Source organism: Eptatretus burgeri, chromosome 4, assembly GCF_056783735.1.
Source record: "Eptatretus burgeri isolate ZD-2024b chromosome 4, Ebu_testis_v1, whole genome shotgun sequence".
In the NCBI taxonomy this organism is placed as follows: Eukaryota; Metazoa; Chordata; class Myxini; order Myxiniformes; family Myxinidae; genus Eptatretus; species Eptatretus burgeri.
This window is the reverse complement of record NC_140964.1, coordinates 57,110,547-57,124,764: the sequence shown is the minus strand read 5'-3', so window position 1 is coordinate 57,124,764 and position 14,218 is coordinate 57,110,547. Positions and strand designations below refer to the sequence as shown.

The window sequence follows — 14,218 nt, the reverse complement described above, 5'->3', positions numbered from 1 at the left end:
TGGACGTCAAAGATCCCACGGGTGGACGTCAAAGATCCCACTGGTGGACGTTAAAGATCCCACTGGTGGAAGTTAAAGATCCCACTGGTGGACGTTAAAGATCCCACTGGTGGACGTCAAAGATCCCACGGGTGGACGTTAAAGATCCCACGGGTGGACGTTAAAGATCCCACGGGTGGACGTTAAAGATCCCACTGGTGGACGTTAAAGATCCCACTGGTGGACGTCAAAGATCCCACGGGTGGACGTCAAAGATCCCACGGGTGGACGTTAGAGATCCCACTGGTGGAAGTTAAAGATCCCACTGGTGGACGTCAAAGATCCCACTGGTGGACGTCAAAGATCCCACGGGTGGACGTCAAAGATCCCACGGGTGGACGTTAAAGATCCCACTGGTGGACGTTAAAGATCCCACTGGTGGACGTCAAAGATCCCACGGGTGGACGTCAAAGATCCCACGGGTGGACGTTAGAGATCCCACTGGTGGAAGTTAAAGATCCCACTGGTGGACGTCAAAGATCCCACTGGTGGACGTCAAAGATCCCACGGGTGGACGTCAAAGATCCCACGGGTGGACGTCAAAGATCCCACGGGTGGACGTTAAAGATCCCACGGGTGGACGTCAAAGATCCCACGGGTGGACGTCAAAGATCCCACGGGTGTACGTCAAAGATCCCACGGGTGGACGTCAAAGATCCCACGGGTGGACGTCAAAGATCCCACGGGTGGACGTCAAAGATCCCACGGGTGGACGTTAAAGATCTCACTGGTGGACGTCAAAGATCCCACTGGTGGACGTTAAAGATCCCACTGGTGGACGTTAAAGATCCCACGGGTGGACGTTAAAGATCCCACCTGTGGAAGTCAAAGATCCCACTGGTGGAAGTCAAAGATCCCACTGGTGGAAGTCAAAGATCCCACGGGTGGACGTCAAAGCACTGGTGGACGTTAAAGATCCCACTGGTGGACGTTAAAGATCCCACGGGTGGACGTTAAAGATCCCACGGGTGGACGTTAAAGATCCCACGGGTGGACTTTAAAGATCCCACGGGTGGACGTTAAAGATCCCACCCGTGGACGTCAAAGATCCCACGGGTGGACGTCAAAGATCCCACTGGTGGACGTCAAAGATCCCACTGGTGGACGTCAAAGATCCCACGGGTGGACGTTAAAGATCCCACGGGTGGACGTTAAAGATCCCACTGGTGGAAGTTAAAGATCCCACTGGTGGACGTTAAAGATCCCACTGGTGGACGTTAAAGATCCCACGGGTGGACGTTAAAGATCCCACTGGTGGAAGTCAAAGATCCCACTGGTGGAAGTCAAAGATCCCACTGGTGGAAGTCAAAGATCCCACGGGTGGACGTCAAAGCACTGGTGGACGTTAAAGATCCCACTGGTGGACGTTAAAGATCCCACGGGTGGACGTTAAAGATCCCACGGGTGGACGTTAAAGATCCCACGGGTGGACTTTAAAGATCCCACGGGTGGACGTTAAAGATCCCACCCGTGGACGTCAAAGATCCCACGGGTGGACGTCAAAGATCCCACTGGTGGACGTCAAAGATCCCACTGGTGGACGTCAAAGATCCCACGGGTGGACGTTAAAGATCCCACGGGTGGACGTTAAAGATCCCACTGGTGGAAGTTAAAGATCCCACTGGTGGACGTTAAAGATCCCACTGGTGGACGTCAAAGATCCCACGGGTGGACGTTAAAGATCCCACTAGTGGACGTCAAGGATCCCACGGGTGGACGTCAAAGATCCCACGGGTGGACGTCAAAGATCCCACGGGTGGACGTCAAAGATCCCACGGGTGGACGTCAAAGATCCCACTGGTGGAAGTTAAAGATCCCACTGGTGGACGTTAAAGATCCCACTGGTGGACGTCAAAGATCCCACGGGTGGACGTCAAAGATCCCACGGGTGGACGTCAAAGATCCCACGGGTGGACGTTAAAGATCCCACGGGTGGACTTTAAAGATCCCACGGGTGGACGTTAAAGATCCCACCCGTGGACGTCAAAGATCCCACGGGTGGACGTCAAAGATCCCACTGGTGGACGTCAAAGATCCCACTGGTGGACGTCAAAGATCCCACGGGTGGACGTTAAAGATCCCACGGGTGGACGTTAAAGATCCCACTGGTGGAAGTTAAAGATCCCACTGGTGGACGTTAAAGATCCCACTGGTGGACGTTAAAGATCCCACGGGTGGACGTTAAAGATCCCACTGGTGGAAGTCAAAGATCCCACTGGTGGAAGTCAAAGATCCCACTGGTGGAAGTCAAAGATCCCACGGGTGGACGTCAAAGCACTGGTGGACGTTAAAGATCCCACTGGTGGACGTTAAAGATCCCACGGGTGGACGTCAAAGATCCCACGGGTGGACGTTAAAGATCCCACGGGTGGACTTTAAAGATCCCACGGGTGGACGTTAAAGATCCCACCCGTGGACGTCAAAGATCCCACGGGTGGACGTCAAAGATCCCACTGGTGGACGTCAAAGATCCCACTGGTGGACGTCAAAGATCCCACGGGTGGACGTTAAAGATCCCACGGGTGGACGTTAAAGATCCCACTGGTGGAAGTTAAAGATCCCACTGGTGGACGTTAAAGATCCCACTGGTGGACGTCAAAGATCCCACGGGTGGACGTTAAAGATCCCACTAGTGGACGTCAAGGATCCCACGGGTGGACGTCAAAGATCCCACGGGTGGACGTCAAAGATCCCACGGGTGGACGTCAAAGATCCCACGGGTGGACGTCAAAGATCCCACTGGTGGAAGTTAAAGATCCCACTGGTGGACGTTAAAGATCCCACTGGTGGACGTCAAAGATCCCACGGGTGGACGTCAAAGATCCCACGGGTGGACGTCAAAGATCCCACGGGTGGACGTCAAAGATCCCACTGGTGGACGTCAAAGATCCCACGGGTGGACGTCAAAGATCCCACGGGTGGACGTCAAAGAACCCACGGGTGGACGTCAAAGATCCCACGGGTGGACGTCAAAGATCCCAGGGGTGGACGTCAAAGATCCCACGGGTGGACGTCAAAGATCCCACGGGTGGACGTCAAAGATCCCACGGGTGGACGTCAAAGATCCCACTGGTGGACGTCAAAGATCCCACTGGTGGACGTCAAAGATCCCACGGGTGGACGTCAAAGATCCCACGGGTGGACGTTAAAGATCCCACGGGTGGACGTCAAAGATCCCACGGGTGGACGTCAAAGATCCCACGGGTGGACGTCAAAGATCCCACTGGTGGACGTCAAAGATCCCACGGGTGGACGTCAAAGATCCCACGGGTGGACGTCAAAGATCCCACGGGTGGACGTTAAAGATCCCACGGGTGGACGTTAAAGATCCCACGGGTGGACGTTAAAGATCCCACTGGTGGACGTCAAAGATCCCACGGGTGGACGTTAAAGATCCCACGGGTGGACGTCAAAGATCCCACGGGTGGACGTCAAAGATCCCACGGGTGGACGTCAAAGATCCCACTGGTGGACGTCAAAGATCCCACTGGTGGACGTTAAAGATCCCACGGGTGGACGTCAAAGATCCCACGGGTGGACGTCAAAGATCCCACGGGTGGACGTCAAAGATCCCACGGGTGGACGTCAAAGATCCCACGGGTGGACGTCAAAGATCCCACGGGTGGACGTCAAAGATCCCACGGGTGGACGTCAAACATCCCACTGGTGGACGTCAAAGATCCCACTGGTGGACGTCAAACATCCCACGGGTGGACGTCAAAGATCCCACGGGTGGACGTCAAAGATCCCACGGGTGGACGTCAAAGATCCCACGGGTGGACGTCAAAGATCCCACGGGTGGACGTCAAAGATCCCACGGGTGGACGTCAAACATCCCACGGGTGGACGTCAAAGATCCCACGGGTGGACGTCAAAGATCCCACGGGTGGACGTCAAACATCCCACGGGTGGACGTTAAAGATCCCACTGGTGGACGTCAAAGATCCCACTGGTGGACGTTAAAGATCCCACTGGTGGACGTCAAAGATCCCACGGGTGGACGTTAAAGATCCCACGGGTGGACGTTAAAGATCCCACTGGTGGAAGTTTAAGATCCCACTGGTGGACGTCAAAGATCCCACGGGTGGACGTCAAAGATCCCACTGGTGGACGTCAAAGATCCCACGGGTGGACGTTAAAGATCCCACTGGTGGACGTTAAAGATCCCACGGGTGGACGTTAAAGATCCCACGGGTGAACGTTAAAGATCCCACGGTTGGACGTTAAAGATCCCACGGGTGGACGTTAAAGATCCCACGGGTGGACGTCAAAGATCCCACGGGTGGACGTCAAAGATCCCACGGGTGGACGTCAAAGATCCCACGGGTGGACGTCAAAGATCCCACGGGTGGACGTCAAAGATCCCACTGGTGGACGTTAAAGATCCCACTGGTGGAAGTTAAAGATCCCACTGGTGGACGTTAAAGATCCCACTGGTGGACGTCAAAGATCCCACGGGTGGACGTTAAAGATCCCACGGGTGGACGTTAAAGATCCCACGGGTGGACGTTAAAGATCCCACGGGTGGACGTTAAAGATCCCACTGGTGGACGTTAAAGATCCCACTGGTGGACGTCAAAGATCCCACGGGTGGACGTCAAAGATCCCACGGGTGGACGTTAGAGATCCCACTGGTGGAAGTTAAAGATCCCACTGGTGGACGTCAAAGATCCCACTGGTGGACGTCAAAGATCCCACGGGTGGACGTCAAAGATCCCACGGGTGGACGTGAAAGATCCCACTGGTGGACGTCAAAGATCCCACGGGTGGACGTCAAAGATCCCACGGGTGGACGTCAAAGATCCCACGGGTGGACGTTAGAGATCCCACTGGTGGAAGTTAAAGATCCCACTGGTGGACGTCAAAGATCCCACTGGTGGACGTCAAAGATCCCACGGGTGGACGTCAAAGATCCCACGGGTGGACGTTAAAGATCCCACGGGTGGACGTCAAAGATCCCACGGGTGGACGTCAAAGATCCCACGGGTGGACGTCAAAGATCCCACGGGTGGACGTCAAAGATCCCACGGGTGGACGTCAAAGATCCCACGGGTGGACGTCAAAGATCCCACGGGTGGACGTCAAAGATCCCACGGGTGGACGTTAAAGATCTCACTGGTGGACGTCAAAGATCCCACTGGTGGACGTTAAAGATCCCACTGGTGGACGTTAAAGATCCCACGGGTGGACGTTAAAGATCCCACTGGTGGAAGTCAAAGATCCCACTGGTGGAAGTCAAAGATCCCACTGGTGGAAGTCAAAGATCCCACGGGTGGACGTCAAAGCACTGGTGGACGTTAAAGATCCCACTGGTGGACGTTAAAGATCCCACGGGTGGACGTTAAAGATCCCACGGGTGGACGTTAAAGATCCCACGGGTGGACTTTAAAGATCCCACGGGTGGACGTTAAAGATCCCACCCGTGGACGTCAAAGATCCCACGGGTGGACGTCAAAGATCCCACTGGTGGACGTCAAAGATCCCACTGGTGGACGTCAAAGATCCCACGGGTGGACGTTAAAGATCCCACGGGTGGACGTTAAAGATCCCACTGGTGGAAGTTAAAGATCCCACTGGTGGACGTTAAAGATCCCACTGGTGGACGTCAAAGATCCCACGGGTGGACGTTAAAGATCCCACTAGTGGACGTCAAGGATCCCACGGGTGGACGTCAAAGATCCCACGGGTGGACGTCAAAGATCCCACGGGTGGACGTCAAAGATCCCACGGGTGGACGTCAAAGATCCCACTGGTGGAAGTTAAAGATCCCACTGGTGGACGTTAAAGATCCCACTGGTGGACGTCAAAGATCCCACGGGTGGACGTCAAAGATCCCACGGGTGGACGTCAAAGATCCCACGGGTGGACGTCAAAGATCCCACGGGTGGACGTCAAAGAACCCACGGGTGGACGTCAAAGATCCCACGGGTGGACGTCAAAGATCCCAGGGGTGGACGTCAAAGATCCCACGGGTGGACGTCAAAGATCCCACGGGTGGACGTCAAAGATCCCACGGGTGGACGTCAAAGATCCCACGGGTGGACGTCAAAGATCCCACTGGTGGACGTCAAAGATCCCACGGGTGGACGTCAAAGATCCCACGGGTGGACGTCAAAGATCCCACGGGTGGACGTCAAAGATCCCACGGGTGGACGTCAAAGATCCCACGGGTGGACGTCAAAGATCCCACGGGTGGACGTCAAAGATCCCACTGGTGGACGTCAAAGATCCCACGGGTGGACGTCAAAGATCCCACGGGTGGACGTCAAAGATCCCACGGGTGGACGTTAAAGATCCCACGGGTGGACGTTAAAGATCCCACGGGTGGACGTTAAAGATCCCACGGGTGGACGTCAAAGATCCCACGGGTGGACGTCAAAGATCCCACGGGTGGACGTTAAAGATCCCACGGGTGGACGTCAAAGATCCCACGGGTGGACGTCAAAGATCCCACGGGTGGACGTCAAAGATCCCACTGGTGGACGTTAAAGATCCCACTGGTGGACGTCAAAGATCCCACGGGTGGACGTCAAAGATCCCACGGGTGGACGTCAAAGATCCCACGGGTGGACGTCAAACATCCCACTGGTGGACGTCAAAGATCCCACTGGTGGACGTCAAACATCCCACGGGTGGACGTCAAAGATCCCACGGGTGGACGTCAAAGATCCCACGGGTGGACGTCAAAGATCCCACGGGTGGACGTCAAAGATCCCACGGGTGGACGTCAAAGATCCCACGGGTGGACGTCAAACATCCCACGGGTGGACGTCAAACATCCCACGGGTGGACGTTAAAGATCCCACGGGTGGACGTTAAAGATCCCACGGGTGGACGTCAAAGATCCCACGGGTGGACGTTAAAGATCCCACGGGTGGACGTTAAAGATCCCACTGGTGGACGTCAAAGATCCCACGGGTGGACGTCAAAGATCCCACGGGTGGACGTCAAAGATCCCACGGGTGGACGTTAAAGATCCCACTGGTGGAAGTTAAAGATCCCACGGGTGGACGTTAAAGATCGCACTGGTGGACGTTTAAGATCCCACTGGTGGACGTTAAAGATCCCACTGGTGGAAGTTAAAGATCCCACTGGTGGACGTTAAAGATCCCACGGGTGGACGTTAAAGATCCCACGGGTGGACGTTAAAGATCCCACGGGTGGACGTTAAAGATCCCACGGGTGGACGTTAAAGATCCCACGGGTGGACGTTAAAGATCCCACGGGTGGTCGTCAAAGATCCCACGGGTGGACGTTAAAGATCCCACTGGTGGACGTTAAAGATCCCACGGGTGGACGTTAAAGATCCCACGGTTGGACGTTAAAGATCCCACGGGTGGACGTTAAAGATCCCACGGGTGGACGTTAAAGATCCCACTGGTGGACGTCAAAGATCCCACGGGTGGACGTCAAAGATCCCACGGGTGGACGTTAAAGATCCCACTGGTGGAAGTTAAAGATCCCACTGGTGGACGTTAAAGATCCCACGGGTGGACGTTAAAGATCCCACGGGTGGACGTTAAAGATCCCACGGGTGGACGTTAAAGATCCCACGGGTGGACGTTAAAGATCCCACGGGTGGTCGTCAAAGATCCCACGGGTGGTCGTCAAAGATCCCACGGGTGGACGTTAAAGATCCCACGGGTGGACGTTAAAGATCCCACTGGTGGAAGTTAAAGATCCCACTGGTGGACGTTAAAGATCCCACGGGTGGACGTCAAAGATCCCACGGGTGGACGTCAAAGATTCCACGGGTGGACGTCAAAGATCCCACGGGTGGACGTCAAAGATCCCACTGGTGGACGTCAAAGATCCCACGGGTGGACGTCAAAGATCCCACGGGTGGACGTCAAAGATCCCACGGGTGGACGTCAAAGATCCCACTGGTGGACGTCAAAGATCCCACGGGTGGACGTCAAAGATCCCACGGGTGGACGTCAAAGATCCCACGGGTGGACGTCAAAGATCCCACTGGTGGACGTCAAAGATCCCACGGGTGGACGTCAAAGATCCCACGGGTGGACGTCAAAGATCCCACGGGTGGACGTCAAAGATCCCACGGGTGGACGTCAAAGATCCCACTGGTGGACGTCAAAGATCCCACGGGTGGACGTCAAAGATCCCACGGGTGGACGTCAAAGATCCCACGGGTGGACGTCAAAGATCCCACGGGTGGACGTCAAAGATCCCACTGGTGGACGTCAAAGATCCCACGGGTGGACGTCAAAGATCCCACGGGTGGACGTCAAAGATCCCACGGCTGGACGTCAAAGATCCCACGGGTGGACGTCAAAGATCCCACTGGTGGACGTCAAAGATCCCACGGGTGGACGTCAAAGAGCCCACTGGTGGAAGTTAAAGATCCCACTGGTGGAAGTTAAAGATCCCACTGGTGGACGTTAAAGATCCCACGGGTGGACGTTAAAGATCCCACGGGTGGACGTTAAAGATCCCACGGGTGGACGTTAAAGATCCCACGGGTGGACGTTAAAGATCCTACTGGTGGACGTGAAAGATCCCACTGGTGGACGTCAAAGATCCCACGGGTGGACGTCAAAGATCCCACGGGTGGACGTCAAAGATCCCACGGGTGGACGTCAAAGATCCCACGGGTGGACGTCAAAGATCCCACGGGTGGACGTCAAAGATCCCACGGTTGGACGTTAAAGATCCCACGGGTGGACGTTAAAGATCCCACGGGTGGACGTTGAAGATCCCACTGGTGGACGTCAAAGATCCCACGGGTGGACGTCAAAGATCCCACGGGTGGACGTCAAAGATCCCACGGGTGGACGTCAAAGATCCCACGGGTGGACGTCAAAGATCCCACGGGTGGACGTCAAAGATCCCACGGGTGGACGTCAAAGATCCCACTGGTGGAAGTTAAAGATCCCACTGGTGGACGTCAAAGATCCCACTGGTGGACGTCAAAGATCCCACTGGTGGACGTCAAAGATCCCACTGGTGGACGTCAAAGATCCCACGGGTGGACGTCAAAGATCCACGGGTGGACGTCAAAGATCCCACGGGTGGACGTCAAAGATCCCACGGGTGGACGTCAAAGATCCCACGGTTGGACGTCAAAGATCCCACGGGTGGACGTCAAAGATCCCACGGGTGGACGTTAAAGATCCCACGGGTGGACGTTAAAGATCCCACTGGTGGACGTCAAAGATCCCACGGGTGGACGTCAAAGATCCCACGGGTGGACGTCAAAGATCCCACGGGTGGACGTTAAAGATCCCACTGGTGGAAGTCAAAGATCCCACTGGTGGACGTCAAAGATCCCACTGGTGGACGTCAAAGATCCCACTGGTGGACGTCAGAGATCCCACTGGTGGACGTCAAAGATCCCACGGGTGGACGTCAAAGATCCCACGGGTGGACGTCAAAGATCCCACTGGTGGACGTCAAAGATCCCACTGGTGGACGTTAAAGATCCCACTGGTGGACGTCAAAGATCCCACGGGTGGACGTCAAAGATCCCACTGGTGGACGTCAAAGATCCCACGGGTGGACGTCAAAGATCCCACGGGTGGACGTCAAAGATCCCACGGGTGGACTTTAAAGATCCCACTGGTGGACGTTAAAGATCCCACGGGTGGACGTTAAAGATCCCACGGGTGGACGTTAAAGATCCCACGGTTGGACGTTAAAGATCCCACGGGTGGACGTCAAAGATCCCACGGGTGGACGTCAAAGATCCCACGGGTGGACGTCAAAGATCCCACTGGTGGACGTCAAAGATCCCACGGGTGGACGTCAAAGATCCCACGGGTGGACGTCAAAGATCCCACGGGTGGACGTCAAAGATCCCACGGGTGGACGTCAAAGATCCCACTGGTGGAAGTCAAAGATCCCACTGGTGGACGTCAAAGATCCCACGGGTGGACGTCAAAGATCCCACGGGTGGACGTCAAAGATCCCACGGGTGGACGTCAAAGATCCCACTGGTGGACGTCAAAGATCCCACGGGTGGACGTCAAAGATCCCACGGGTGGAAGTCAAAGATCCCACTGGTGGACGTTAAAGATCCCACGGGTGGACGTCAAAGATCCCACGGGTGGACGTCAAAGATCCCACGGGTGGACGTCAAAGATCCCACTGGTGGACGTCAAAGATCCCACGGGTGGACGTCAAAGATCCCACGGGTGGACGTCAAAGATCCCACGGGTGGACGTCAAAGATCCCACTGGTGGACGTCAAAGATCCCACGGGTGGACGTCAAAGATCCCACGGGTGGACGTCAAAGATCCCACGGGTGGACGTCAAAGATCCCACGGGTGGACGTCAAAGATCCCACGGGTGGACGTCAAAGATCCAACGGGTGGACGCCAAAGATCCCACGGGTGGACGTCAAAGATCCCACGGGTGGACGTCAAAGATCCCACGGGTGGACGTCAAAGATCCCACGGGTGGACGTCAAAGAGCCCACTGGTGGAAGTCAAAGATCCCACTGGTGGAAGTTAAAGATCCCACTGGTGGACGTTAAAGATCCCACGGGTGGACGTTAAAGATCCCACGGGTGGACGTTAAAGATCCCACGGGTGGACGTTAAAGATCCCACTGGTGGAAGTTAAAGATCCCACTGGTGGAAGTTAAAGATCCCACTGGTGGACGTTAAAGATCCCACGGGTGGACGTTAAAGATCCCACGGGTGGACGTTAAAGATCCCACTGGTGGACGTTAAAGATCCCACGGGTGGACGTTAAAGATCCCACGGGTGGACGTTAAAGATCCCACTGGTGGACGTTAAAGATCCCACTGGTGGACGTTAAAGATCCCACTGGTGGACGTTAAAGATCCCACGGGTGGACGTTAAAGATCCCACTGGTGGACGTTAAAGATCCCACTGGTGGAAGTTAAAGATCCCACGGGTGGACGTTAAAGATCCCACGGGTGGACGTTAAAGATCCCACGGGTGGACGTTAAAGATCCCACGGGTGGACGTTAAAGATCCCACTGGTGGAAGTTAAAGATCCCACGGGTGGACGTTAAAGATCCCACGGGTGGACGTTAAAGATCCCACGGGTGGACGTCAAAGATCCAACGGGTGGACGCCAAAGATCCCACGGGTGGACGTCAAAGATCCCACGGGTGGACGTCAAAGATCCCACGGGTGGACGTCAAAGATCCCACGGGTGGACGTCAAAGATCCCACGGGTGGACGTCAAAGAGCCCACTGGTGGAAGTCAAAGATCCCACTGGTGGAAGTTAAAGATCCCACTGGTGGACGTTAAAGATCCCACTGGTGGACGTTAAAGATCCCACGGGTGGACGTTAAAGATCCCACTGGTGGACGTTAAAGATCCCACTGGTGGACGTTAAAGATCCCACTGGTGGAAGTTAAAGATCCCACTGGTGGACGTTAAAGATCCCACGGGTGGACGTTAAAGATCCCACGGGTGGACGTTAAAGATCCCACGGGTGGACGTTAAAGATCCCACGGGTGGACGTTAAAGATCCCACGGGTGGACGTTAAAGATCCCACTGGTGGACGTTAAAGATCCCACGGGTGGACGTTAAAGATCCCACTGGTGGACGTTAAAGATCCCACTGGTGGACGTTAAAGATCCCACGGGTGGACGTTAAAGATCCCACTGGTGGACGTTAAAGATCCCACTGGTGGAAGTTAAAGATCCCACGGGTGGACGTTAAAGATCCCACGGGTGGACGTTAAAGATCCCACGGGTGGACGTTAAAGATCCCACGGGTGGACGTTAAAGATCCCACTGGTGGAAGTTAAAGATCCCACGGGTGGACGTTAAAGATCCCACGGGTGGACGTTAAAGATCCCACGGGTGGACGTTAAAGATCCCACGGGTGGACGTTAAAGATCCCACGGGTGGACGTTAAAGATCCCACGGGTGGACGTCAAAGATCCCACGGGTGGACTTCAAAGATCCCACGGGTGGACGTCAAAGATTCCACGGGTGGTCGTTAAAGATTCCACGGGTGGACGTTAAAGATCCCACGGGTGGACGTTAAAGATCCCACGGGTGGACGTCAAAGATCCCACGGGTGGACTTCAAAGATCCCACGGGTGGACGTCAAAGATTCCACGGGTGGACGTTAAAGATCCCACGGGTGGACGTTAAAGATCCCACGGGTGGACGTTAAAGATCCCACGGGTGGTCGTTAAAGATTCCACGGGTGGACGTTAAAGCCGGTGGTTGTGTTGGACAACACTTACTGTGTTGGAGTTCGACGTGTCTGGGATCAATTAATTTCCAGTTCCAGAAGACCACGACGGGTGGAGCCTCCGAAGTCCTTCAGAGTGATTTGGGAAGAACAGCGAGAAACAGCTTTGCAGCCACTTTAACAACCTTAGGTTGTATTGCTTAACATTGTATATAAACAACCAACAACCCCCCCTCCCCCTCAATGGGGGGGGGGGGAATTAATTAAGTCTTTCACGAACCGGTTGGCCATGCCTGACGTTCTGCTGAAGGAGGCAGTAATTTGAATGCCAGCAGACGGTACATCCGGCTTAACCATTCCGTCAAAAAGGCAACAGACACATTTCTGCCTCACCCTGCGTGTGAAACACCAGGATTACATTAATAGCTCGGTCAATATTCAAACCCAGACTCAACAGCTCATCGGTGAGGGTGGAAACCTCGAGGTTGTTTTATCAGCTCAATGACACAATGGTCTAACAATACTGCGTGTCATAATGCACTGCATTTGCATGTACTGTACATCATGCTGTTTGTGAGGTTTTTTTTGACTGTTGTGTATTTTGTGCAGAAAAAATATTTCACCCACAAGTGCCGGCAAACCAAGATCCAGAGTCACCGCATGGCACGGATATCAAAAACATTGATTCTTCCTCGTCTGGCTTCACTTCATAAAGCTTCTGTGGTCTCAGCCTCATATCGACTCCCTATTTATCAGAGACCCAGCCTCCTCTCCAGCGTCGCTTCTGCATCACCTTCTCGAGCACCAGCACGACGACAGCCTGAACTGCTGAGCCCACTGCAGGTGAACAATATCCTTGGAGAGCATGAATTCACTCTGAGTCTGAGTGGATTGGATCACGAGGGACTGGGATCTCTGGTTGGGCTGCACAGCAATCAGCTCCCATCCAACACACCAAGCGAGGACAGAAGGGCTGCAGCAATTTGTCTGTCTGGTCCAGGAGCTTTGGTAAGATGCTTTCATGCAATGCGAGTACGTGTTTGTACTTATTTTCCTTTCATTATAGATTGCATTTAGTACTGTATGTACAAGATTGAGGCTCATGGAAGAGCAAGGTGACAGAGGTGGGGCTATATTTGGATGCAAGCAAGAGAATGAACAAAGTGGAAAAGAGGAGAGATGGAGAGGAAGGGAGGAAACACAGGTCACCTGAAAGAGAGGGTTGCGTTAAGGAAGGTTAATGGGGGTAGAAAAGATTGTTGTGCACAGATTGAAAGCTGATATTGATTGTCCACTTTTGGCTTGAAACCTTGATTGGAATATTGATCTGCCTTTCTAAATTTAATGACAAAACAAAACTTTTTCAAACTAGAACAGCACTCAATAGAGCACATAGCCTCTCCTCACGCCCTCATTCTGGGCAAAAATACCATCGTTAACTAACACACGCTACTATTACGGCCCACATACCCATGTCATCCATGCACCCTATTATGTCACATACATTGCCATTATCGGGAGCTTTATTGGTTATTAATTGATTATTTGCATATTTAATAACCACTTTTGTGCACATTGAGGCTAAATTGCGTTAATAAAGGTGAATATGAAAAATAATTCAAACTATACTCCCCAGGGCAAGTCGATCTTATGTATGACATTTCACATCGATCTGTTAAGCGGTTCTGGAAAAGAAGTTTTTATCTTGCCAAAACGAAGTTTTGCAAGATATGTTAGTCAGCTTGTATGTTTTTTTTGTTGTTGTTGTTTGTCTGTAATCACGCATAAAAAATTCTGCAGAGCACAGTTATCATCGGAAATTTTTGTAACTTCGCATAGCAGAGGCCTATAGAGGTCCCTTTCAGTGCACAAAATTTTGAAGGTCAAGGTCAAATGTCAAGGTCACTTTGGCGCAAATCAGGGGAGTCGACGAAACCCTTATTTTTTGAGTAATTTTGATCGGATCGTCTTCAAACTTCATGGGAATATAGTTCATGGTCTGGCGCTCAGCTGATTAATTTTTGGTGGCGATTGGCCT

General features: G+C 53.5%; 1 protein-coding gene across 3 annotated transcripts in view; it reads left to right on the top strand.

The window, feature by feature from the left end:
• Positions 1–14,218, top strand: part of LOC147028111 (pyruvate dehydrogenase [acetyl-transferring]-phosphatase 1, mitochondrial-like) — a 55,432-nt gene that overhangs the window by 16,520 nt on the left and 24,694 nt on the right. For all 3 annotated transcript variants that reach the window (XM_085878175.1, XM_085878176.1, XM_085878174.1), the window contains exon 2: positions 12,790–13,188. In XM_085878175.1, coding sequence (XP_085734301.1) covers positions 12,841–13,188 — 348 coding nt within the window. In that variant the 5' untranslated portion in view covers positions 12,790–12,840. The remainder of the gene's footprint in view (positions 1–12,789; positions 13,189–14,218) is intronic.